The sequence below is a fragment of the Suillus fuscotomentosus genome, assembly GCF_016647785.1.
Source record: "Suillus fuscotomentosus strain FC203 chromosome Unknown F5891scaffold_6, whole genome shotgun sequence".
In the NCBI taxonomy this organism is placed as follows: domain Eukaryota; kingdom Fungi; phylum Basidiomycota; class Agaricomycetes; order Boletales; family Suillaceae; genus Suillus; species Suillus fuscotomentosus.
Genome location: NW_024539518.1, coordinates 1249553 through 1269109, shown reverse-complemented (window position 1 = coordinate 1269109; position 19557 = coordinate 1249553). Strand labels below are relative to the sequence as shown.

The following is a 19557-nucleotide window of genomic DNA, read 5'->3' as shown; positions in this document are numbered from 1 at the left end:
TTGGAATTCAACAAGCACAAACACCTCCGAGCCAAGCGTAAATTATGTGGCATACAGCAATTTCAGTTACAAGATTTGTCTCAAATTAATTCGGTAGAAGTGATTCAGCATCTGAGTTCACTCTTCAATGTGATGACGGTAGCACTGACCACGTCGAGTCTAGATGACAGCCACATGTAGTACAGGCAAAACAGTCTTAAAATACCCCATGAAATACTCGAAATACTTGTGTCAAACGCACGACGATACAACCAAATGTCCATCATTTGGAAGCTCTTGATCAGACACTACCAACGCCACCTAGGACGAGCAAGAAAGTCTAGACAAGAATGCGACGAGGCCATCATGCGACAGAGGCCAAAAGAAGGCGTAACAACAATCAAACATCAACAAACAATATAAAACGTCCGGGATGATCACCCAAACCAGTACCCTTTACAGGGTCCTGGAACTGGAGGAAAATATAAGTACACCGAGATGGCCACAGTAACAAGCTCCAAAAGGGCGAGACTTGCGAGCTCGCCAAAAGAAAACAAGAAAGTAAAACCGGTTGCCCAAAGCGATCACCATCTCGTGTCCTCCACTAAGGGCAAGCAAAAAGCAAAACAATCCACGAAACCTGTCAGTACTCTCTCAACCTTCTTCAAGGTAATCGCTGGCTCCTACGAAAAACTGCTATACGGCTTTGATGGATCTGTCTCGCTCGATGAGATCAACGATGGCTACAAGTTCGAGCTGAAACCCATCTTTATATTCCCCGCACATGTATCATGCATCAAGGCCGTCGCCGCGTCTCCGAACGGGGGAAAGTGGCTTGCTACTGGGAGCGCAGACGAGGTTATAAAAGTCTGGGATTTGCGTAGAAAAAAAGAGATCGGCGGGCTCATGCACCACGAAGGTGAGTTACAGTGCTTTATACATCTGCCTCTTAACAAATTGTTGCGACAGGATCCATCACACAGCTTCAATTCCCCTCTCGCTCGCATCTTCTCTCAGCGTCTGAAGACGGTACATTATGTCTTTTTCATGCACGCGACTGGGTCGTGCTTCGCACCCTCAAAGGTCACAAGGGACGAGTCAATTCTACGGCGGTGCATCCGTCTAATAAAGTCGCGCTAAGCGTAGGAAAAGACAATACGCTGCGCATGTGGGATCTCATGCGCGGAAAAGGATCTGCTAGCACAAAGCTGGGGAAAGGTACGTGTTTGTTTCCCTCGGCCCCAGATTCATTTCTCACCTCATTTGATGGTTTAGAGGGGGAAACCGTGCGGTGGTCAGCGACAGGCTCGTCATTCGTCGTGCAATCTCAAAATACGATTGATTTATTCACAGTCGTGAGTGCATATCATAACTTTTCTGTCTATCTGTAAATTCAATATGATCGCACTTAGGACATGGTTCTTCGCCACACAATCACGCATCCCTCCCGAATACATACAATTCGGTTTAGTAAACGAGTGAATGGCTCCGGAGAATTATTACTCGTTGGCGCAGAAGACAAGAAATTGTCAATCTACGACATTCCAGATGACCCAGAAAAAATGCCCACTGTCATCGCAGAAATGACTGGACACTCCAATCGGTACGTACAATGCATTCGTTCCGACTTTGTTTTTATCATGTGTTTTTAGTGTAAAAGCGGTCGAGATTCTTCCTCTCGCACTGCCTAGATCAACCAAGGCAAATGCATCCCTCTCGACGATCATCCTGTGCACCGTCTCATCTGACGGCAAAATCCATATTTACGACCTGGCTTCACTGCCCGCTGACCAAAAAGCTGGAAGTGAAACGCTGCAGATACCACCTGTGGCTGAGTACGATACAAAAGGCACGCGGCTGACGTGTGTGACCATCGCGGATGGTGAGGCTTTCAAGCATGCCAAAAGTGTGAATGGGAAGCGGAAGCGGGGAGATGAAGACAGCGAGCAGGAAGATGAGGATGAAGGATGGGGAGCTCCTGAACAAGAAGCAGAGCACGATGACAGTGGGTGAGGCAGAGTTTTGGTAGGTTCACTGTTATCGTATACTTGGCTGCTATGAACTCATAAACTCATCGATGCTCGTCTTGTTTGCGTTTTTTCAGTTCGTTATGGTGTTCTTACTAGAACCTTGTGTCACCACTCATTCGGAGTAGCATAGTGCCTATTGCATTCGCGTGCATCGAAAATTGAGTATGATACGTTCATCAAGACAATTCACCAACAGATCCTTCATACTGTGCGACCTAGTCCGCCCAGGATGTCGAGCGTAAAGTGAGTTACTACAGGCCAACAAATGGCCTGCAAAGCGAGAGGGCGTATGAGCGTGGATACGACAGGCATTTATTGATGCGGCTAATGAAGCAGGGACAATAGACAAGAGGCGCAATACATCAAAAAGTAGAGTTGTCAGAGTGCTTGGTGGAACCATTGCACTGATGGATCCGAGGCAGGTAACGACGTCGCAGCTGCAGATACGGAAGTACTAGGTGTTATATGTCATCATTTAATTGGATCCCTTGTACCTGGCGCCTACTATGTGGTCGATTCTCACTGAGCGTCGAGCGCTAAGCCCCCGACCACTCCTCGGTTTGCCATCTGATACCTTGTCCTCGGTTCATCTTCTTTTCCTTCAATCCCTGAGCAAACCAAGTACCAGTATCGACCTTCTCACGTCATTCACCGTGATACCGATAAGACCCAACCGCTCGCATGATTATTCATGTTTCGTCTTTCTTCCCCCATCTCTTACTTCACTGCATGTTAATCCGCGTCTTGCTGGGTTATTGTCTTTCTTTCGTCAGTGTCTCCCCTTTGTTATTGTTTTCATCACTACATCCGTTGCTGACTCCGTGGCAGTTAATCCTTGGATAATGTATTCATGAATAATTGCCATTAATGTGCCAATTTGAAAATGTCATGAACGATTGTGGATGAAAGTATAGTAACCGGGTTGAAGTATTTTGTTGTAGCTCTGGGTGGAGATGTCAATGACATACTACGAATATGACGAGCGGTTCACCGATGCGTGTGGGTCATAGTCCTCGAAATGGGTGATCCGAGCGGTGTATCGCGAAGGAAAAAAGGGAGCCTAACTCAATATGTTTTCGAGGTCTGTTAGGGTCTAGTGTTGTCTATACCCCGTTTGCTCGGATTGCAGAAACCAAGCAAAGATCCGAGTAATATCAGCCGGTATCTTTCCCTCGAACCCACCTTAACAGGCTGTCCGTTCCTCACGATCTGCGCACCCCCGAGATTAAAAGAGATACATCGCCATCGTAAGTACTGCGCTTTAAATTGATGATGGGTACAGAGTGATGATACCTTACAATTTGCTTCCCAACTCCCACCTCCACTACCAATGGCTCTAGAGCATGTTAGCTCCCAGCGGCTGCGTTCAGAGGCGAAGACAGATGACTCAATCGATGTTACCGACGACGTGGATTTTGTTGCTTATTACGAGCGGGCTTCTGGCCGTCTAGTAGTGGACCCCGAGTATGTGATTGTTGCTCCCATATATCCTAAGTCTATCGTGACTCATTCGTGACTCACTAGACAGGCGAAGGTCGAGTTTGGGGAGGTAATGGCCTCTAGGCTCAAGCTTAGCCCTGATGGGTTGAAGGTCCTCTGGCCTCAACCCGCTGACGACCCGAACGACCCACAAAACGTTCGTTATTTCTCATTGTCGTGTCCCTTTCACTAATACTGAGCTATTCATTCGTAGTGGACCGATTTTCGCAAGACTGTGCACCTGATCATCATTACAATGTCTGCAGTGGTACCTGACTTCGACTCTGGAATTGGTATGTATCTCGCCCTCGCTCAATATCCATAATAGTGTCATCATGGAATACTTTTATTGGCAGGAATTGCGTCGATATTTGGCCTCGCTCAAACTTATGACACGACCTCGGGTGTCATCAACGATCTGACATCAAAGTGCGTGATGCATCCATCGTCACTCACATTCAATGACAATTCCCTGAAGCTGGAGCATCTTCCTTCTGGGTGAGATCACACCATTACATGAGAATAGCCTCTTCTCATCTGTAGTCCAGGTTGGGGAGGCATCTTCTGGGTCATGCTCATGAGACGGTATGGTCGACTGCCAGTACTCTTCTGGAGTCAGGTATATATTTCCAGTGATTTAGCCGATATGAACCCTGAAACCTTGAGCGCAGCTTTTTGCATTTGCATTCTTGATCGGCGCCACATTGGCGCCGAATCTAGCCACCTTTGCAGGTATTTACACAATAATTGGTATTTATTGGACAATGTTAACTTTCGATGAAGGGATGCGTTGCCTGACCGCATTCTTTGGGTAGGTCGTCATGTTATCCATGCCTGCCGTAAACTGACTGTGTTTTCAGAACGTGTCCCCAGGTGACAGTACGATTAGTGGAAATTCTCATGGTAGCTTCAACATTTACCAACCTCCAAGGGTCTTTATGTCGTGACGGATATCTTCCCCTTCCATCTTCAAGCACGGAAGCTGAACATCTGGACTTCGGGTTTCGTTCTGTCAGAAATGAATTCCTTTATTGAGAGAAATATTTCTCACTATCTCATAGATCGCCTTACCTATCACCATTTGTATTTGGCTTTCTTGTAGCGCGTGTGAGGTACGTCTTACGTATGCTGTCCTTGATTCAGAATATTCATCAATTGTTGGATAGCTGGAGATGGGCCTATGCTATAGGATCTATTTACAGCGCCATCGTATTATTTCTCATTGTGTTTTTCATGGAAGAAACGTACGCTCTGCTATATTGTTTCTTAGGGCAGTGGTGTTGACTTTTGCTGAACCAGTATGTATGATCGTCACCTTGCATCGAAGCCACTGCAAATATCTACGGGACTGCAATACCGATTTAAAACTTTGATAGGCGTCACTGGGTACAAGATGGCACAATACAGACCACGATGGCCGGAAGTTCTATTGGCGTCTTTGGATGTTGTTTGGCGTCCTCAGTTTTTCTTCGTAGTTCTCTTTGAGGTGAGATGAATTGCATTGCTGACTATACTTAGTACATTTGCTGACCTTTTTGGAAGGCATTGGTTTTTGGGTTCTCGATCGGTGTGAACGTGAGCGTTTCCGTTTCGACCTGCAGTTATAAACTTATCGACTTTTGTAGACGACAAATGTCGTCTTCATGGGATCTCCTCCTCCTGTCGGATTTGGCTTCAGCCCATATGCCGTGGCTGGAGCGTATGCGACTCCAATTGCAAGTTTTTTCCATCTATGAATCATGCATGATTACTGTTCTCAGCATGGAATTTTTAGGTCGCCGTCCTTTTCGGCGAGATCATTGGACGTTACATCAATGAATTCATTATGGATCTGCATATTCGCAAAAACGGTGGTTTCTTTGAGGCCGAGAGCCGCTTATGGTATGCAAACTCAACTGATGGTACTGTCTCAGGTTAGAACTGAGAATTTGTGTAGGACCTGTTACTTAGCCATGCCGCTTTATATCTGTGGCTTTTTGACGCTGGGCGCTGGGATACAAAATCTCAGCGAAGCCGCTCTCATCATGGGCTGGGGCATTGCGATCGTTGCAATCACCCTCAATACTGTTGCGGTGTGTAAGTCTCGGATCCAATATTTCAAGTGTCGTGGGATAACTCAAGGAGCATTACTAGATGCATATTGTAATGACTGCTTCCCTCGTAGGGCAGTGAGTGACGCATATATATTCATGTGCGTTTCAGTGATATGACCTCCCCTTCTAGGGCGAAGTCAGTGCCCTGTTAAACCTTGCAAGAGCATTGGGCGGTGAGTTACAACAACGCATGATTTGTCCAATATTCACGATTGTGGCCTAGGTTTCGCAGTCGCATATTTCCAAGTCCCATGGGCTACAAAATCTGGAGGATTGATGGTGTTTGGTGTTGAAGCAGCGCAAGTGATATCACTCGACACACTCGAAGAGTCTGACGGTTTTTATAGGCTTGTGATTGCCATGTTTTTCATCGCCGTTCCTATGACACAACTGAAGGGAAGCTACTTCCGAGTAAGCGCGGTTCTTTTCATTTGTGTTGCAGCTTTGAATTTGTACATCAAATATTAGGCACGTTATGCCTTATAATTGGCATCGACAGCTTCTCGATTTCAGAACCAGAAGAATGATTTACAGTCAGACATGTATGCTTCCTGGTTACTTTGTCATACATTCAAGTAGGTACCTGCGGGCGTCTACAATGTTAGGCTTTGGTGTATGCAGTAAATTACCTCCAACATACCCTTTCGCGAGATCAGTCGCACTGTAGAGCTAACAGCTGTCAATCTCTATGAGTAGGCAACGGCATGGGTAACCTGTGGGTATCCACAAGCTTACCTGTACCCACCTTGGACAATCGCAAGCAAGAGCCTCGTCAATCCTCGGATGTATTTGGAGGACTTGACCCACCTATGTACATTGCATGTGCTGATGAAATACAGAAGACGAGGGTTCAGAGTGACTGCTGATCCTTTCCATTTGGGAGAGCATATATGCGAGACAGGGGAACGGAGCAGGAAGGAAATCGGATATTGTCCACACCATATGCACAACACGGTCGACGACAACGCTCTCGTATGGGACTTCGGCCCCATTCAGATGCTGGGAGACGCAATGATTACATGCCAAGATATATCGATCATGGTTTGGTGCCTCGGAGGACGCGAATTTAGGGAGACAAGAACGAGACAATTGCTTACATGTATGTTGGTATCAGCATACAGGAAAAAAATAGTATCAGGGACTGGTGCGGCCGAGTGCTGTTGGGTGTTACTTCTAATGAGATTGGTCTAGATCTGAACATTGTCAGACATAATGCAGTGCGAAAGCAAAAAGAAATGTCATTGCGAATACAACGCCAAATTTTGGTATGCAAAACAGGGAGAACAACAGACACAACATCATGGAAATACTACGCTGCTCTATTTTGCATACTAAACATCAAAAATCATCATCGTTTACCGGATGCCAGCAGTAGCCTTTTGAAGTGCCCGCTTGATGGCAAGCTGCGACTTCCTCAACTCATCTGCTGAAGAGTCCTCAATCTCGAGCTTTTCAAGTGCACGGGCAAGCTCAGTCTCGACCTGAGACTTGGCACCACGCTTAAGCTTCATGCCGATCTCAGGCGAGGTGATAGTGCCTTCCACCTGGTGGATGTAAGCCTCGAGGTCGGACTTCGCCTCATGACGTGAAGAGAACTCCTTGTCAGCCTGCTTGAATTGCTCAGCGTCCTTGATCATCTGGTCGATCTCGGCCGACGATAGACGACCAACGGAGTTGGTGATGCCTGAACAAAAATGTCAGTTGCTTAACAAATCTGAAGACCGCCACTGACTGATAGATGCCTTGCGGCCAGAAGCTCGGTCTTGTGCGGAGACCTTGAGGAGACCGTTAGCATCAACCTCGAAGGTGGTAACAAGCTCAGCCTGTCCACGGGGCATAGGAGGAATACCAGTCAGCTCGAATTCACCAAGCAGACGGTTATCACGGCACTGAGTGCGTTCACCCTCATACCTGAAGGTCAAGATGTCAGCATGACGTTGGGAGATAAATGAACATGCGCCTTACACAGGGAAGGTGACAGTCGTCTGGTTGTCCTCAACAGTCGTGAATGTCCGCGACTTGTTGGTGGGAATGGGAGTGTTACGGGGGACAACGACACCGAAGACATCGCCCTGCATAGCAACACCAAGCGAGAGAGGAGCCACGTCAAGAAGGAGAAGGTCCGCAGTCTTTTCTGAGGTCTGGCCAGTGAGAACAGCAGCCTGCACAGCGGCACCGTAGGCAACAGCCTCGTCGGGGTTGATCGACTTGTTCAGCTGGCGTCCACCGAAGTACTCCGATACGAGAGATTGAATCTTGGGAATACGAGTGGATCCACCAACGAGAACGATATCATCGACCTTCTCACGAGGCATCTTAGCATCCTTGAGCACTTTCTCGACGGGCTCAATGGTCGACTTGAACATAGCGGCATTGATCTCCTCGAAACGGGCACGAGTAATGTTGGCAGAGAAGTCTTCACCCTAGTCATGGATGTATGAGATAAATCCAACTTTCGAGTGCACACGTGACATGCTAACCTGGTACAACGAATCAACCTCAACGGTGGTCTGGGTGACACTCGAGAGGGTGCGCTTGGCACGCTCGCAAGCACTTCTGAGTCGTCTGAGTGCACGGGGGTCCTCAGAGATATCGTGCTTCGTCTTCCTCTTGAACTCATTCTTGAAGTGATCCAAGAGGGTGTTGTCGAAATCCTCACCACCCAAGTGAGTGTCACCTGCGGTGGCCTTAACTGCGAAGACACCACCACTGATGTTGAGCAACGAGACATCGAAAGTTCCTCCACCAAGATCGAAGATCAAAACGTTTTTCTCCGCTTTTGATTGACGATCCAAACCATACGCGATGGCAGCGGCAGTGGGCTCGTTAATGATACGGAGAACATCAAGGCCAGCGATGGTACCAGCGTCTTTGGTTGCCAAACGTTGCGAGTCGTTAAAGTAGGCAGGGACGCTGGTCATTCGCGTCAGAACAAATTCACACATGATACGAAAAGAGCAACTCACGTGACGACAGCCTTGGTGACAGTCTTGCCGAGCTTTGCCTCCGAAATCTCTTTCATTTTAGTGAGAACCATTGACGAGATCTCCTGGGGGCTGAAAACCTTCTCCTCGCCAAGGTAGTTGACCTTGATCAAAGGTGAACCCTCCTTCTCTACTACCTCGAAAGGCCAGTGAGTCATGTCCTGGAGTGATATATTTAGCATCGCATTTCAGTTATGAATCCTCATACTAACCTTCTTGACGTCGGGGTCACTAATTTTTCGCATGTCATCAAGGCTATCGAAGGATACTTCATGAGATACTCACTCATAACGACGGCCGATGAGACGCTTGGCATCAAAGACTGTGTTGCGGGGGTTCATAGCAGCCTGATTTTTTGCAGCATCACCGATTAGACGCTCCTCCGCAGAGAATGCGACATATGAAGGAGTTGTCCGGTTACCCTCTGCAGAACTCACACAGATGAATGTGTGAACTCGTCGTATGGCACAGAAACTTACGATCGTTGGCGATGATCTCAACTCGATCATTTTGCCATACACCCACACAGCTAAGAGACGATGTCAGTATCATGATGACAGCAAATTATGGACGCTCACGAGTAGGTAGTACCGAGATCAATGCCAACAGCGCCGTCAAATGCGTCTTCCATTTTTTAAAGAGACAAACAAAAAGTAAAGAGAGATGAAGCCGGATGGTGGTGATGGGCAGAAGAGCAATCGAAAAAAATCGATCACCCAGCTGAAGTAAGCATCCTGACCAGTGGTATCAAATTTTGCACTGCCACCAGCACTACCCATTCTTCGACATGTCTACCAAGGCAGGTCTAAGACCATGGCTTTCTGCCACAAGATGTATGCGTAGAAGCCATCTTTCGGTCCTACAACATAGACGAAATGTATTCACTTCCAGTGACCAACCATTTCCTCTGCAGTCACCAGATGATTGGCAGTCGTTGCAAGACCGCCGGATACGTTTCAAAATGCTCGGTCAGTGTCTTTCTTCGTGTAGCAGACTGTCTTTTACTTATTATCTCGTGTAGTCGATCTATTCAGCGAGCATGGCTCTAATGTGACGCGAGATAACACCTTTCAACCCCACCACCAGTTGCACCGGCCTCTCGCTCCGTCTGAAGCAACGTTATCCGCACTAATAGCTGCTGGTGCACATTTTGGGCACGCTAAATCTTTGCTCAATCCAAATTTTATGCCCTACGCGTACGGTGTTCGCGCTGGTATCACCATAATCGACCTTGACTCGACCCTTCCGCTGTTGCGGAGGGCTGCGAACCTCACCCGTGCTGTCGTTGCAAGGGATGGCACAGTTGTCTTCGTGGGCACTCGTCCAGATCTGCGTGCTGTTGTGCGCAAAGCCGCAGAGAGGATTGGACCACAGGCTTTCCATGTTGGCGAAAGATGGCTGCCTGGCACACTTACGAACAAACTGCAATTGTTTGGGTCTGACGTCACAAGAGGGCAGCGTGTTACACCCGACCTGGTCATCTTCCTAAACCCTCTGGCTAACATCCATGCCATCCGCGAATGCGCAATACAGCATATTCCTACTATCGGCATTGTCGACTCGAACGTCGATCCTCGCGTGGTCATGTATGCCATTCCCTGCAAATGACGAGAGCCCTCGAGCAGCAGAGTTAATTGCAGGTGTTCTCAGCATAGCTGGCAGGGAAGGGAGAGTTTTGCGAGATAGAGAAGTGCAGATTAAAGAGCTACGACAAGCTCGATACATGCGTGCTCAAGAACGAGGTACTACACGATATGTAGCTGACAGAGATTAGTTTTACTACGTGGGATCAACGTTGTAATGGATGTGACGCTTGAATCTCACTCCAGTATTCTGTATCCTCCTTCAGTAAATGCAACTTCATAATTTAGTAACAAGACTTACTCTCTGCATCAATCAGTGCTCGCAGATTGCCTCCCAGTTTGTTGAGGGTCTCTACATACTCCTCGTCTTCCATACTGTCAAAAACGATGCCTCCTCCTGCCTGTAAGTAGGCAACCCCGTCCTTGAATGTCATTGTACGAATAGCAATACATGTGTCCATTTCGTCATCAGCGAAGTCGAAACGTCCGACGCCACCGGCATAAACTCCCCTCCGTTCGCCCTCTAGTTCGGCAATCAGTTCGATGGCTTTGATCTTAGGAGCTCCCGATACAGTTCCCGCGGGGAATATGGAGCGGAAAGCATCGAACCTGTTAAAACTGTTGGTAATTACAGGAAACACGATCATCAGTGAAATACCTCGAGAACCCTTCCCTCAGCATTCCCGAAACTTGGGACGTTAAATGGATGACATGACTGAATTTTTGTACCGCCATAAGGTGATCAACTTTCACGGTCTCCGGCTTGCAAACCCGATTAACGTCATTTCTGGCAAGATCAACAAGCATGATGTGTTCCGCTCGGTCCTTTTCAGATGAAAGGAGCTGTTTAGCAAGCTCGCTGTCCTCTGTAAAAGGAGTCAAGATAGCTTGCCCCGGGAAGGACATTAAGACTAGCCTGCTGGAGTCTTTCCTCTCTTGACGGTCCCGGCAATGGCGTGGTTGTAGACCTTGTTTGCTTCCACTTTACAAAGAGTCTCTGGGCTGGCGCCGACTATCTGGAGCTCTCCGCAATCCAAATAAAACATATAAGGGCTAGGGTTGACTTGGCGAAGATGTCTGTATGCATTAAAAGGGTGTAAATTTGTTGGACGAGCAAGGCGCTTGAGATGGAACTGCTTGGATGATATCACCGGCAATAATGTGCTCCTTGAGCTTGGTTACAAATGACTCATAGCCTTCTTTGCCTATGTTGGATACGGCTTGGTTTCCTAACGTAATTGGAGGCTGCAGTACTTCGGGAGTTGTGTGACTCAAAAGTACTTTTGCTAGCCGACGGATTTTTGACTGAGCAGTTTGATATACGAAAGGAAGGTTGGTGGTGCCGGCATCTTTGGGATAGAAGACATGAGAGACGATCTTGATAGACTGGAATAGGTGATCGTAAATGAGGAGGGTGTCGCAAATCATAAACAAAGATTCCGGGATAGACAAAGGATCACTGAGTTGTCGAGCAGTCTTGGGCTCGAAGTACTGTATGCAGTCATAGGACACGTATCCGATCGCGCCTCCGGTGAAAGTTGGAATTTCAGGAATTTTCACATATTGGTGAACGGCGAGCTCGCGTTGTAGAGCAGAAAGTGGATCTCCCTGAAATTCCTCGTTCGGTCCAGTTTTGATGACCTTCAGTGGGTCTAATGCGCGTCAATTGATGTTGAAAGCCGTAACATCGGAGCGGGCACCCTACCTGCGCCGACGAAACTGTACCTGGCGATGTTCTCCCCCGCAATAACCGACTCCAGTAGGAAGCTGTACTTGGAGTCTTTGGCTACTCGAAGATATGCCATACATGGTGTGATAAGATCTGCAGGAAGCTGGATAAATATTGGAACGCAGTTGCCTCGCTTCTCGCGAATGATGAGTTGTTCTACAGCGGCGAGAGATGGATACGCTGTAAATTTCTACAAGCAAATAACATCAGTGTCTAAACCTGTTATGCAACGTCTCACATACCTGAGGGTCCATGTTTGTCTTGAGGGATAAAGTGATTGAAACATCCACCGATTAGCCTAAGGTATAAGTAGCACTACTTTGACCTGCAGATGCTAGCCGCACGAGTCATCACATGCACACATGACTCTGAAACTTGTCTTGATATCACCATCCAAACTCCGAGCAACATCGCATCAAATCGTAGCCACTAGTCGAGGAAAGACGGGTATTCCGTCTAGATCAGATCCTAGGATCAGATATATTCGCCGGGTCTTTCACAAAACTTGAATAACCGTCAACTTCCCGGTGTTTCAAGTTGACTCGCTCGGAGGTCGTCGCAATATGATAACTCCACGGTTTCACTGTACCCAAACTCTTGAAGCAGTAGTAGTATCAATCTATTGCCCATCAGTAAGAGTACGTCTGTGCAGCACTTATGTTCCCAATCCTGATCAATGATATCCTCAAAGTAGGCCTCTGATGTGGAGATCAACGTCGATGAAACGTTGTTGACCGTTCATATCAACCCTTACTTCCTTCGCATAAATTTCCCTCATTCGGTTCTCGAAGACGACCAATCCTCTGCAACCTATGATCCAAGCAGTGGATATTTAACAGTTACACTAACTAAAGAGGTGAAGGGACAAGAATTCCCTGACTTGGACTTGCTAGCAAAGCTACTGGCCCCTCGTCATGTCGAAGTTCCAAAACAACCGGCGATAGAAGTCATCGGGTCTGAGGCTTCATCACAAAGCGAGCTGGAAGAACTTGTGGATTTAACTGATGCAATCTCGCTCGAACAACGGGAAATATTGGAAGGTGCGTGCGATGACTTCATGCTTCAACCAACATCCTCAAATCATTTCCAGCTGCTGAAAATGACTGGCAGTTTCCCCAGACTATCGCAGAATCTTATTCTCCATTACAGCTATCCACAAAGAGATACTATGGGTTTTTGAACATGTACACAGGGTACTTCACCCACGTCGTTCACGCAGAAAATGATGTCGATGAACTTGGGAGTGAGGCTGAGAGTTGTTTACCAGAAGAACGACGAGCGAAAAGATTGCAACATGAAGAGAAAAAATGGGATGAAGAGCATTATATGTAGGATCCCTGAACAAGGCATCGATCTGAACGCTCACTCGCCTCCTCCTGCAGGGCGGACTATATGGATGATGAGTACATCCAAGAACTTCTTGCCTGGGAAGATCCCGGGCTCAAAGATGCCGAATGTATATTCACCGAGAGCGAGAATATGACGATGCTCAATTTACCGCGCAAAGAATGTGAGCGGTATCCGCGCTTGATTATGTATCCACGCTGAGAACATTGTAATTTATAACAGACTTGCCGACGGAATTACAGCAGCGAAATCTGTATCTGACACTGTTGACCTTGCTATTCGCATCTGCCTATGACAGGCGCACGACACAGCATGACCCTACCCCTGAAAGCGCTTGGACGATTTGTTCACTCATCCCTGCGTTCTCAGCACTGGATCCCCCTCCATACCTATCTTCAGAAAACGTTCCTCTGTCTATCCCCACGCCGGGGTTCACCGATCATGATCTCGCTTCGGCTTTGATGCCGTCTTATCGGCGTTCCCTTGCATTCCCTCTCTATCGCTCTTTCGCAATGGCCGATGCTTGTCGGAATGATGTAGCGGCCGTTTTGGCAAAGGGCAGAAGAATGGTCACGCGCTACCTATTGGAGATGAAACACGTTTTGGACCATCATGAAGTGTATTACGTGTATAACAAAATCTGGGTCGATGATTTCTGCGTTTGGATCCAAGCATCTGCGAGGTGCGGAGTCACTTTAATCTTCCGATGGAATGGCCAGTATTAATATAAACATCTTTACTTCCGCAGCGATGAGATTATATTAGACATCGCACAGCAATTGAAAGTTTTGGCCATTACGAAATCGATGATTGGCTGGAACATTGAGAATTTAGAAGATGCGGCCCTTGTGGATACCACTAGCAGCGACAGCGACAGCGACGACGAGTCCTCCGAATGACCTAATATGGAGTGTTCAAGCTGTGACACACTACCCGTAAGCATGCTTAACATCCTCAATTGGATTCATCTTCTCAAAAGACTTTAGCAGCTGGCACAGCGTAAACATGTTTCGCTGGCGGTTGAAACATGAACCAAATTCGTGCGACTTTCGGACCTACGATGATCGCCAATTTAAAACACGTTTCATTGGAGTGTACAACCTTGCACAATACAAATAAATTTTTGGTGACAGAGCTCGGTTCGTAGATACTTATCGCAGCAAACAACGGCCAAGTCTGTTAAGGTGATTCTATAACCCATGGTCACGAATTAAGCATAAATCCGAGTAAACCTCCTAGGGAAGTATATATATATACTCAGTCGCTGCCAGTAGTTAGCGCCATTTCAAGTTCGGCGATTTTGAGCATGCGCCACCTTTCACCGCATGCACGCAGCGTTGATAAGTGGTTAGAGCCTCTTTTGAATGAGTAATAAAGTTTGCCAAGGTATGTAGTGGAAATATGCACTTTCTGTTCGCGCCCGTAGCACCTTCGAGAAGCCTCGACTCCACCGTACTTATAGGTTAACGTTCTGCCTCGTGTCGTTGGAAGAACCTGTCGAAGCCAGCCTGTATCCGGTGTACAACGTCCAGCCTTTTACTGATATGAGAGAAGACAGGAAGAGTAGACGTGCAAATTGCCGAAATTCGCCGCTTGGTTCTCAGCACAAGAGCTCGCGACCACTTTAGATGATGAAATGTTGCTCGTTCGGGGAACTGCGAGACTTGAAAGGCAGGAGACTTGCTTGACCTTGTTCAATTGTTATCCATATATCCGAAAAATGCATCGTGCATCTGATCCCTGTCGAAGACCATGTGGTGCTAGAGTTGTTGTTCACATGCGGGTCCGTGAACGGCATCAAAATTAATAAACGGCAGTGCGCATCAATTGTGTGTGGCGTCCGCATCAGCATATGTCCACGGATCAATGTGAATAATAGGTGTAAGTATCATATGGGTGGATCCTGCCTCAATCTTCTGACGAGACACCTTGCGCATGTACTCTGACATCTTTAGGCAAAACATCGTAGCCACCTTGACCAAGGTCAACAGGTAGAGCAGCAGTATCGTCCAGATGCTGTGAAGCGAGCAAGGCCTCCCCCTCTTCCGCTTCGCCACCCACCGTCTCCTCTAGGGCCAAGGGGGTGTGGAGGAAAGAGGGAGGGTTGACCAAACCATTGAAAAGGAACTAGAAGACTACGTTAAACAATAAGTACCATCAGAACGCGAGTAAGACGTACCGTGCCATACCTAGAATATAAAAGACATGTGAGCATCACGTAAGAATTGTATAAAGAACTTTCTTACACCAAGAAGGAGAATCCCAGCACTTGGAGGAGTGAAATGGGGAAAAGAAGTTTCTCCCAGCCTAGTGCAAGGCTGACTAGCCAGATCGAGAGTGTTCTGCAGGTGTCTGTCAGGCTCCTTGCGGTGGCGCTTACATGCCTTGTGACACTCAAGCCGAAGTAATTAAACAACGAGATACTGATGGCGACGACGATGCCCGACCAAAGGACGCTGGGGGTGTTAACGAATTGGTACCAACCCCTAGGAAGGTCGAAGAAAGGCGAGCTGGAAGCAATTGACGGCATAGCGAGAATGGGCATGCACATGATGATGGTGAGTGCGCCGAATAAGCCCTCGTAGCCCACAGCAACCAAAGGTGCCACGGAGTAACGGGCCATGATCTTCTCTTCTACAACGAACTGTGTTGCCGTACTGGGTGGGAGCTATTCTTAGTCGCTGAAGTAAGGGATTATGAGATACTTACAACACCTGGGCGAAGAGAACGAAGAAGATGCCTACATACGATCAGTATAAACTTCCATAGAAAGCAATGAGATGACCAACCAACGAGGACTTTGGTGACTTCAGGTTCTGGCTGGTCGGATCCTAAGAGATGCAAGGTAGAGTGTACAGCATCTTTAATAAGCGAACCGCTGTATCCTACGAGCGAGATACCGGCCATGACAGTCAAAAGAGAGACCCATCTGTGTAGAAACAAGTGAGGAGTATGGAATGGGAGAAGGAGAGAGGACGTACTGATAGAGCCATAGACGACGGTGTAAGAAGATAACGCTAAGGGTGCCCACGAAAAGAACGAGAGCCCCACGTGTCATCTGATAGATTGAAACGGGTGTATAAAGGAGACCGACATTCATAAGCTGTTTGAATTGTGATCAGAGAGGGGGATTCATGAAATATGGAAGATGTACGGACCGTTGTTCCGGTAAGATCGCAAGCAGCGGGAAACCATAAAAGAAGAATTTTCCAACCTCGTAGCTCCTCACAAGTTTGGTCGACTTTACCGGGCTCGTCTTCTAAATCTGACGGAAGGAATACGGGTGCAGTACGCTGACGTGCACGGAGCCACGTATAAATGACAGGGAGAAAGCCTAGATGCGATATCTATGAATATACAAATATTTGGGTGGAAACTGAGACTGACAAAGCATTTCGCCGACTAGCACGGATAGTTAGCGTAGAACGTGGTACCAATAAACAAAAAGACTACGGACGGAACATCTGCAGAGTCTGCCATACAGGTTGCTCGTAAAGAACGTGGTGTGCAGGGTTGGGATCGCTGCAATTCTCCACGCATTGCATGTCCTATTCTACTCGTCAATGCCGTGTCTCTGAACGTGAGGCTGAAACACTGCACCTGCCATTTGCTCCACAAAGAGTTACTCGACCCCTACAATCCATTAGATGGTGCACATTTGGAGCAACAAGATTACATACCGTAATTATCATACCCGCAAGGAGAATCGGAACGTAGAACGACGAAGGCATCCTTGGCTGCTTGATGGCGTGGTGGTCGAAGCGAGACTCCAAGAGTTGAGCGAACGGGAGTAGCCGCGTGACAAGTACCCGGCGTGACAATGCTATATTCAACGCCGGTGCTCCGTAGATCTGGATCACAGATCGGGAGATCGTGTCGCGATGCTCTTGCTTCTCGCTCGCTGTCATGAATATTCTTGGTACCAATTATTGACCACTTATTTATCCCAATTGCTTCTGGGCGTCTTTACATCCTTCCTCCATCACTCTCTTTTCCTTCACTCTTTTACTCCTCGTCCCACTCAACCTCATCCCCAATCTTACCCTCGTCCCAATGGTCAAGCTTACAATTATCTCCCCGAAAGGCAACCATGGCGTCCGTTTCTTTCCTCACAGTGGCTACCTCGGCTTGACACCCCTCAAGTTCGAAGGAGGTCCGTATGTTTTTCTGTCATTTATTATCATCCTCTCATATCCCCTCACTCAGCCGTTCGCACTGAAATAGAGCAGGATGGAAAACATCTCTCTGCCAAAGATATAACAGTCTTTGTTCGATGTTATGAATTTCGGCATGGCCGGTTGGGGGGAGCACAATCCAAAATTTTGGTAGAGCACTCAGTCACCTTATGGAGGAAACCAGATGGCCAAGATTGGGCAGAGATAGGAAATGTGGAACACCCATTCCGACTTACCATCCCAGTTCATAATGTTGGACCCAGCTCAGCTCTTTACTTTCAAGAGTATCGAATATGTTGGCGAATCGAGGCCGGTATGTCCTTTCAAGCATTCAATACTTAACTCGTGTCTTATGTCATTTAGTTGTCAATCACGCTCCCGTTCCGGGCATCGGTTCTCGCTTGCTTAAACATTGCGATCTCTATTTGATCCGCCATGACTTACCAGGAAATTTGTCTCCACCCTCTCCAGTAACCCCGCCCCCAACATCTCATCTATCTTCCATGAGCACAAAGTCTAGAAGCCCTTCACTCCGTTATCAAATTATACTGCCCACTAAACCCGTTGGTCCCCTCGACATCGTTTCTTTACAAGTCACTGTTCAACCACTCGATTCAGCAGTATCCATCCGCAGTGCGACTGCCGTGGTCGAAAGAAGAATACAATTCTCAGAACTTCAAACATCCCCTTCTGGTACTTCGACACCATCAGCCCCTACATTATCATCGCACTCATACCTCGCGTCAAATCAAGAAACAAACTCCCATGATCATTCTGTCGCAGCGAACTCTTACGACCTCGCATCCGCTGCTTCCTCTTCCAACGATCTCCACTGCCCTTCCTCAACTTCTTCCTCGATATCTGACACGCGCCCTCTTCTGCCACAACAACAATCATCAGTGCCTAGTACCTCACAAGTGACTCACACAAGCGAACGAACAACGACACATATTTTTGCTCATCTTGAATCTTCCCATCGCTTCACTCGTGATTCTACCGGGACCTGGCGTCAGACTCTCACCTTTTCTTGGCCCGATGCCAGTCCCAGTAGCCGGTGGACGGTTGGAGAAACACTTCAGACTGGCACGGCTTCTATCAGGTTTTTTATTCGCGTAAAGGTATATTGCATATTTTCCCCCTGTTGTTTGCCTAATCATGTGTTTCAGTTGATCGTCTCCTCCCCTACCTCGAGCGCTGAAACGGTCGAGCTTGATGACCAAGAAATTATTGTAGTCTCAACCAACGAGGCTCAGCGTCAATTGGCTCTTTCACGCTATTCCGCCGCAAGCCAATCCAAGTCTAGGTCCCCAAAACGATCAAAGCGAGAACGTCCAAATACAAATACTCAACTACCGTCACCGCCTCGTAGCCCTCCTGTAGTCGTCCAAGTACCAGAAAAGGCGCCCACTGTAGCTAAAGCCGAGCATGAAATATCAAATGGCCATACCCACAAGTTTTCTTCTGTACCATCACCACAACCCGGAAGCAAATACAAACTGAAGTCCGTACGCAGACCCCACACTTCTGCGGGGCCCCGGGACACGCCGCATGGGTACGATCCACAGGGATATAACCATCTCCACAATCATAATAATCGACATCCCGTCCCTCTGCGCCCCGAAACCGCATATAGTGGACCCACTACCAATAGACGCAGTACTCGTGGTGCTTTCAACCAGAAGTGGGTGGAAGCCCCGCGGCTTGGCCATTCTAGTTCAGGCGCGAGCTCGGAAGGAGCCCACTCTACAATACCTGAAGGTGCTACTGGCGCAGAAGGTAGCTTGTTGTTCGAGAAAGTCGGACAAGTGGAGATGCGCGCGTGGGAGGAGGAACTAGCGAGAATAGAATTGGTGAGCCGCAGAAGCACTGCGGATATGATGGATTTTGTGTCCCAGCGCAGGAAGCTGAATGGCCAACAAGTCATACGGACATTTCTGCAAGCGGAAGGCTGACTACACGGATTCCCTGCATTCTACACTATTTATCGCCACTGTTTTCCGCTGTCATGTTTTCCTTATATCTAGCATAGGTTCTCTCCGCATAGTCCAATCAATACTTCATACCAGCACGACTCACTGTAGAATGTCCGATTCTACTATCATCGCATATTTATTAATTTCGTTGGCACATGTCCTCGGATACCGTTTTAATGAGATAT

The 19557-nt window shown here is 47.6% G+C and overlaps 8 protein-coding genes across 8 annotated transcripts; 5 read left to right on the top strand and 3 right to left on the bottom strand.

The window, feature by feature from the left end:
• Positions 1-444: 444 nt before the first annotated feature.
• Positions 445-2221, top strand: F5891DRAFT_1007850 (WD40-repeat-containing domain protein). Its single transcript, XM_041360503.1, has 6 exons — positions 445-898; positions 949-1197; positions 1255-1334; positions 1392-1582; positions 1632-2004; positions 2084-2221. Exons 1-5 carry the CDS (start codon positions 478-480, stop codon positions 1990-1992), a joined length of 1302 nt encoding a protein of 433 aa, XP_041231616.1. The 5' UTR covers positions 445-477; the 3' UTR covers positions 1993-2004; positions 2084-2221.
• Positions 2222-3270: 1049 nt separating this feature from the next.
• Positions 3271-6216, top strand: F5891DRAFT_638341 (MFS general substrate transporter). Its single transcript, XM_041372605.1, has 22 exons — positions 3271-3473; positions 3534-3645; positions 3703-3781; positions 3845-3917; positions 3967-3986; positions 4037-4107; positions 4160-4220; positions 4272-4299; positions 4349-4367; positions 4420-4499; positions 4550-4600; positions 4655-4732; positions 4788-4974; positions 5031-5063; positions 5114-5203; positions 5263-5369; positions 5425-5564; positions 5622-5656; positions 5712-5754; positions 5805-5880; positions 5929-5992; positions 6050-6216. The coding sequence occupies exons 1-22, from the start codon at positions 3340-3342 to the stop codon at positions 6065-6067; spliced, it is 1599 nt and encodes a 532-aa protein (XP_041231615.1). The 5' UTR covers positions 3271-3339; the 3' UTR covers positions 6068-6216.
• Positions 6217-6802: 586 nt separating this feature from the next.
• Positions 6803-9262, bottom strand: F5891DRAFT_1007810 (heat shock protein 70 family). Its single transcript, XM_041360502.1, has 9 exons — positions 9144-9262; positions 9045-9094; positions 8851-8989; positions 8778-8796; positions 8548-8726; positions 8062-8494; positions 7547-8004; positions 7314-7492; positions 6803-7265 (listed from the first exon to the last, which is right to left on the bottom strand). Exons 1-9 carry the CDS (start codon positions 9194-9196, stop codon positions 6937-6939), a joined length of 1839 nt encoding a protein of 612 aa, XP_041231614.1. The 5' UTR covers positions 9197-9262; the 3' UTR covers positions 6803-6936.
• Positions 9263-9352: 90 nt separating this feature from the next.
• On the top strand, positions 9353-10339 carry F5891DRAFT_1126001 (ribosomal protein S2, flavodoxin-like domain-containing protein; the record flags this gene model as incomplete). The annotated part of the gene is made up of 3 exons (XM_041364032.1): positions 9353-9533; positions 9587-10151; positions 10180-10339. 3 exons carry the CDS (start codon positions 9353-9355, stop codon positions 10337-10339), a joined length of 906 nt encoding a protein of 301 aa, XP_041231613.1.
• A 15-nt stretch (positions 10340-10354) lies between these two features.
• Positions 10355-12131, bottom strand: F5891DRAFT_1126000 (ADC synthase; the record flags this gene model as incomplete). The annotated part of the gene is made up of 7 exons (XM_041364031.1): positions 10355-10398; positions 10450-10757; positions 10807-11007; positions 11061-11225; positions 11260-11800; positions 11854-12067; positions 12120-12131. The coding sequence occupies 7 exons, from the start codon at positions 12129-12131 to the stop codon at positions 10355-10357; spliced, it is 1485 nt and encodes a 494-aa protein (XP_041231612.1).
• Positions 12132-12223: 92 nt separating this feature from the next.
• Positions 12224-14359, top strand: F5891DRAFT_1007805 (SHQ1 protein-domain-containing protein). The gene is made up of 7 exons (XM_041360501.1): positions 12224-12515; positions 12572-12917; positions 12968-13205; positions 13260-13387; positions 13447-13906; positions 13973-14159; positions 14211-14359. Exons 1-6 carry the CDS (start codon positions 12441-12443, stop codon positions 14121-14123), a joined length of 1398 nt encoding a protein of 465 aa, XP_041231611.1. The 5' UTR covers positions 12224-12440; the 3' UTR covers positions 14124-14159; positions 14211-14359.
• A 773-nt stretch (positions 14360-15132) lies between these two features.
• F5891DRAFT_943256 (uncharacterized protein) lies at positions 15133-16955 on the bottom strand (the record flags this gene model as incomplete). Its single annotated transcript, XM_041374468.1, has 11 exons — positions 15133-15351; positions 15404-15413; positions 15471-15881; positions 15934-15964; positions 16014-16153; positions 16206-16327; positions 16383-16558; positions 16612-16626; positions 16682-16772; positions 16825-16857; positions 16905-16955. The coding sequence occupies 11 exons, from the start codon at positions 16953-16955 to the stop codon at positions 15133-15135; spliced, it is 1299 nt and encodes a 432-aa protein (XP_041231610.1).
• A 322-nt stretch (positions 16956-17277) lies between these two features.
• F5891DRAFT_943114 (uncharacterized protein) lies at positions 17278-19351 on the top strand (the record flags this gene model as incomplete). The annotated part of the gene is made up of 4 exons (XM_041374462.1): positions 17278-17377; positions 17431-17712; positions 17763-18517; positions 18566-19351. 4 exons carry the CDS (start codon positions 17278-17280, stop codon positions 19349-19351), a joined length of 1923 nt encoding a protein of 640 aa, XP_041231609.1.
• Between the last annotated feature and the right edge of the window lie 206 nt (positions 19352-19557).

Coding starts and splice junctions, on each gene's coding strand:
- F5891DRAFT_1007805 (XM_041360501.1), top strand. CDS start 12,441: ATGATAACTCCACGGTTTCACTGTACCCAAACTCTTGAAGCAGTAGTA. Junction 13,388..13,446: donor CAATTTACCGCGCAAAGAAT/GTGAGCGGTATC, acceptor AATTTATAACAG/ACTTGCCGACGGAATTACAG. Junction 13,907..13,972: donor TGGATCCAAGCATCTGCGAG/GTGCGGAGTCAC, acceptor TTACTTCCGCAG/CGATGAGATTATATTAGACA.
- F5891DRAFT_638341 (XM_041372605.1), top strand. CDS start 3,340: ATGGCTCTAGAGCATGTTAGCTCCCAGCGGCTGCGTTCAGAGGCGAAG. Junction 3,987..4,036: donor CTGGAGCATCTTCCTTCTGG/GTGAGATCACAC, acceptor TCTGTAGTCCAG/GTTGGGGAGGCATCTTCTGG. Junction 4,975..5,030: donor TCTTCGTAGTTCTCTTTGAG/GTGAGATGAATT, acceptor CCTTTTTGGAAG/GCATTGGTTTTTGGGTTCTC.
- F5891DRAFT_1007850 (XM_041360503.1), top strand. CDS start 478: ATGGCCACAGTAACAAGCTCCAAAAGGGCGAGACTTGCGAGCTCGCCA. Junction 899..948: donor CGGGCTCATGCACCACGAAG/GTGAGTTACAGT, acceptor TTGTTGCGACAG/GATCCATCACACAGCTTCAA. Junction 1,198..1,254: donor TAGCACAAAGCTGGGGAAAG/GTACGTGTTTGT, acceptor TTGATGGTTTAG/AGGGGGAAACCGTGCGGTGG.
- F5891DRAFT_1007810 (XM_041360502.1), bottom strand. CDS start 9,196: ATGGAAGACGCATTTGACGGCGCTGTTGGCATTGATCTCGGTACTACC. Junction 7,493..7,546: donor ACGACTGTCACCTTCCCTGT/GTAAGGCGCATG, acceptor CTTGACCTTCAG/GTATGAGGGTGAACGCACTC. Junction 7,266..7,313: donor TGGCCGCAAGGCATCTATCA/GTCAGTGGCGGT, acceptor ATTTTTGTTCAG/GCATCACCAACTCCGTTGGT.